The 3598-nt window shown below is 36.7% G+C and overlaps 1 protein-coding gene across 1 annotated transcript; it reads left to right on the forward strand.

Annotated features, from left to right (window-relative positions):
• Positions 1-1861: 1861 nt before the first annotated feature.
• On the forward strand, positions 1862-3285 carry LOC127129696 (uncharacterized). The gene is made up of 3 exons (XM_051058834.1): positions 1862-2324; positions 2477-2697; positions 2821-3285. The coding sequence occupies exons 1-3, from the start codon at positions 1862-1864 to the stop codon at positions 3283-3285; spliced, it is 1149 nt and encodes a 382-aa protein (XP_050914791.1).
• The last annotated feature ends 313 nt before the right edge of the window (positions 3286-3598 follow it).

Below are 3598 nucleotides of genomic sequence, written 5' to 3' on the forward strand. Positions count from 1 at the left end.
TTCGAAAATGGTGCTTCCAAACTCCAAATGCCACCTCAAGAGTAATGGTTAGAAAGCTTATTGCATAAGGAACAAATGATATGTTGATCAAAATTTCAATTGGGCCTTGGAAATTAGTGAATTTTGAGTTTAAAGTGTAAGGTGCAAAACATGCAAAAATGAATCTTCCAAATTTGGCCAATGTTCAAGCCCTTCTGTTCTGATGATGCAAGCCTCAAATGGAAACACCTCCAACATCAAAGTTGTAGATATTTTCAAGAAAATCAAGATGGAGTTAAATTTTGCATCATTTGGATTTTGGATGAAGAAGTTATGGGCACTTGAAGTTGGACTTTTTTGTCTTTCAATGCATTTGGTCCAAAGTGACCTATAATGTTTTGCATTATCACATGTATTTTATTTGAGATTATGAAATTTTGTTCAACATAACATTTGAGGTAGACACAATAAGCTTTCCAATGCATTTTATCCCACCTCAAAATAATAAAAAATGAATGAGTTATGTTCTTCGGAAGTTGACCCAAAATTAGGGTTTCAGTCAAAATGACCTATAATGTCTTGGAATGGGAGATGACCTTCCAAGCTTAAAATAAATTTTTGATGAACAGAAACGTTGTGCATATTGTTCTTAAGAACATTTTTGATTTTGGGATCATCTCCATTTGACGAACACATAAAAAGTTAGGTCTCAGTGCATTTCAAAATAGTTAGATGAATTGAGTGATCAACTTCTCAAGTCCACAACTCATATCTTGATGAATTGATGATTGAGGACACTCAAATAAATTTAAATATGCATGAAATGATGAGTTAAGGAACTTCCCTTGATTGTATTTGACCATGGGCTGAGGTTGCTTCATTAGCAAGGCACAGTGGATGATCAGCTGAATTAGGGTTTTCTTGGGACACAAACCTCAAACCCTTTGACTTTCTTTGATCAAAATGATGAATTGAGATACTAGGGAGGCATATTTGGTGGATGAGATCTTTGGGAACCATTACCATGCTTGCTTTCATCTTCTCTTGGTCATATCATTGCACAAAGGATCACCTAGAAGCTTTTAGATCTTGTGATTGCTCAAGCTACAAACAAAAGATGTTAGTGACATATTTTTGTGCTTTTGGTTAGTGAATAAAATGAGAAAGCAATAATATACAATTCAAGCATGCTTGGTGATCTCAAACCAAATCACAAGAGATCCCACCCAAAGGCAAAGGGGACCAAGATGCTTATGATCCTTGAGGCTTTGAAAATGCAATGTTATGATGCCATGAGGGATCTTAGGGCCAAAATTTGGGTCTTACACCTAGGAGTACCTAGGAAACTTTGGGTGCTAACACCTTCCTTATGTGTAACTAACCCCCTTACCTATAATCTCTGGCATTTTATTAGTTTTAATTTGAAAACTTCTTATCTTTGGGTTTTGTTCGTACTTTTCCATTTTCCCTTCGAAACAATAAAAGCGCGGTGGCAACTCTGGTTTTGTTGACGTTAAGTTTATCCATAGCTTTATGGTCATGAATTTACTGCTACACTTGAGCATGTAACTACTAAAAAGCAACTGGCATACATTTTTACCAAAGCTTTAGATGCAAATCATTTTGAAAAGCTAAGGGGAAAATATGGTATTTGCATGCTTGAAGAATTATAGAAATTACTAAAGGGGAGAAATGGAAATCAATTTTTCTATTCCCTTCACTTAACTTTGCATAAAACTCAAAGTTCATCATTACAACTTTTTCTTATTTTCCCAACACTGTACCCTAGCCACCTTCACACTAACCTATGAATTCTCTCTCTCTCAAACTCACTCTCAGACATCTTCATCTCTCCATCTCCTCTCCACGGAAAACTTCCAAAATGTCACAATCTTCTTGCTCCACTCCAAGCAAATCCTCTAAAGAGCAATCAAACCCTAAAAATATTGACATTGAGATAGAGCTCTTTGATGTCATCAATGATGTTGTTCCCCTCTCGGTCGTTCCTGTCCGTGCAACTCCCATGAGAAAGGATAGAACTTCATGTTCAAGAAAAGGAAAACCTACTAAAGTAAGTACCTATTCCACTCCCTCCATAAGTGCTAAAAATATGAATGATCCTAAACCCCCAACTGTTGTAAAGAAACCCATGTCTATGACAAGTCTGTATCTCGATCCCATAAACATTGAACCTTATATTGATGTGTCTAAGGATTGTCCTGTTGCGACAAATGTTATGAAAAATGTTGAAGCTTATGGAACCAACAATAAACCTAGATATGTTACTACCTTGAGTAAATCTAGCGTGATCGTTGCTGACAGAGACGATGTTGATAAGAATATCAGTATGTTGCTCTCTCAAGTTTTGGGGATTGATCTCAAGACAAACGTCGTGCTGGATGTCTCTACATCCTTGGCCCAACCAGATAACAATACTGAGAACCCCAGAGATAATCTGATATGCATGCACCTACTATGTCTCCTGAGAAATCTCAAGACAAAGAAAGGTATGAAGATATAAATAATGAGTTGGGTAACAAAGAAAAAAACCATACTGATCAACCCACTGACATTGTTAATTTTGAGGAACTGGACTCTGATGATATTCGTATTAGGAAAAAACTGGCTCCTGGCATAGCTAAAAGGTTGAAGAACAGAAAAGGCCAAGTTGTTGGATCCTCTAACACTCCCTCCAAATCAGCCCGAAAGAAAGCTAGTGTTGGTCCCACTAAAAGATGAAGCAATGTGGTTGCTCTCGTGTCTAAGAAGAAGTCCCTGAAAAAGAAGGAAGTTCCCTATGAATATAGTGAATCTGATCATGATGTCGAACACAATGTTCAGGACATCATCTCTACTTCCATAAAGTACGCCTATGGGAAGAAGATACCAGCTAATATTCCTGAAGTTCCACGTGACAACATTTCTTTTCACTCTACTAAAAATGTTGAAAAATGGAAATTTGTTTATCAAAGAAGGTTAGCATTGGAAAGGGAATTGGGGAAGGATGTTTTTGAATCTAAAAAGGTGTTAAGCTTGATTCAAGAAGCCGGTTTAATGAAAACTATAACATGCTTTGTCAAGGTCTATAAAATACTTATCAAAGAGTTTATTATGAACATCTCCAAGGAATGTGACAACAAACGAAGCAAGGAATTCAGAAAAGTATATGTCAGAGGAAGACGCATGGATTTTTCTCCTGAAATAATCAATAGGTTTTTGGGTAGAAATAAAGAAGACCAAGTTGATATTGAAGTCTCTGACAATGTCATTTGTAGAGAGATTACTGCTAAACAAGTGAAGGAATGACCAAGGAAAGGGAAATGGTCTGCTAGTGCCTTGAGTTTCAAGTATGTTGTTCTACACAAAATTGGAGTTGTAAATTGGGTGCCAACAAATCACACCTCCAATATAGCTATTGGGCTAGGTAGGTTCATCTATATTGTTGGGGCCAAGTCAAATTTTGACTTTGGTTCCTATGTTTTTGATCAGACAATGAAGCATGATGCATCTTATGTTATGAAAATGCCAATAGCCTTCCCTCTTTGATCTGTGGGGTTATCATGTGTCAACACCCCAGTATATTAATCAATTATGAAAGTATATGCAAAAGGGACCCTCC

The sequence above is a fragment of the Lathyrus oleraceus genome, chromosome 3, assembly GCF_024323335.1.
Source record: "Lathyrus oleraceus cultivar Zhongwan6 chromosome 3, CAAS_Psat_ZW6_1.0, whole genome shotgun sequence".
Taxonomy (NCBI): Eukaryota; Viridiplantae; Streptophyta; class Magnoliopsida; order Fabales; family Fabaceae; genus Lathyrus; species Lathyrus oleraceus.

What these genes read in the sequence shown, in the direction of transcription:
- LOC127129696 (XM_051058834.1), top strand. Translation starts at nt 1,862, where the DNA reads ATGTCACAATCTTCTTGCTCCACTCCAAGCAAATCCTCTAAAGAGCAA. An exon ending in CGATGTTGATAAGAATATCA is followed by an intron (nt 2,325 to 2,476) that starts GTATGTTGCTCT and finishes AGAAATCTCAAG; the next exon opens with ACAAAGAAAGGTATGAAGAT. An exon ending in CAGCCCGAAAGAAAGCTAGT is followed by an intron (nt 2,698 to 2,820) that starts GTTGGTCCCACT and finishes CACAATGTTCAG; the next exon opens with GACATCATCTCTACTTCCAT.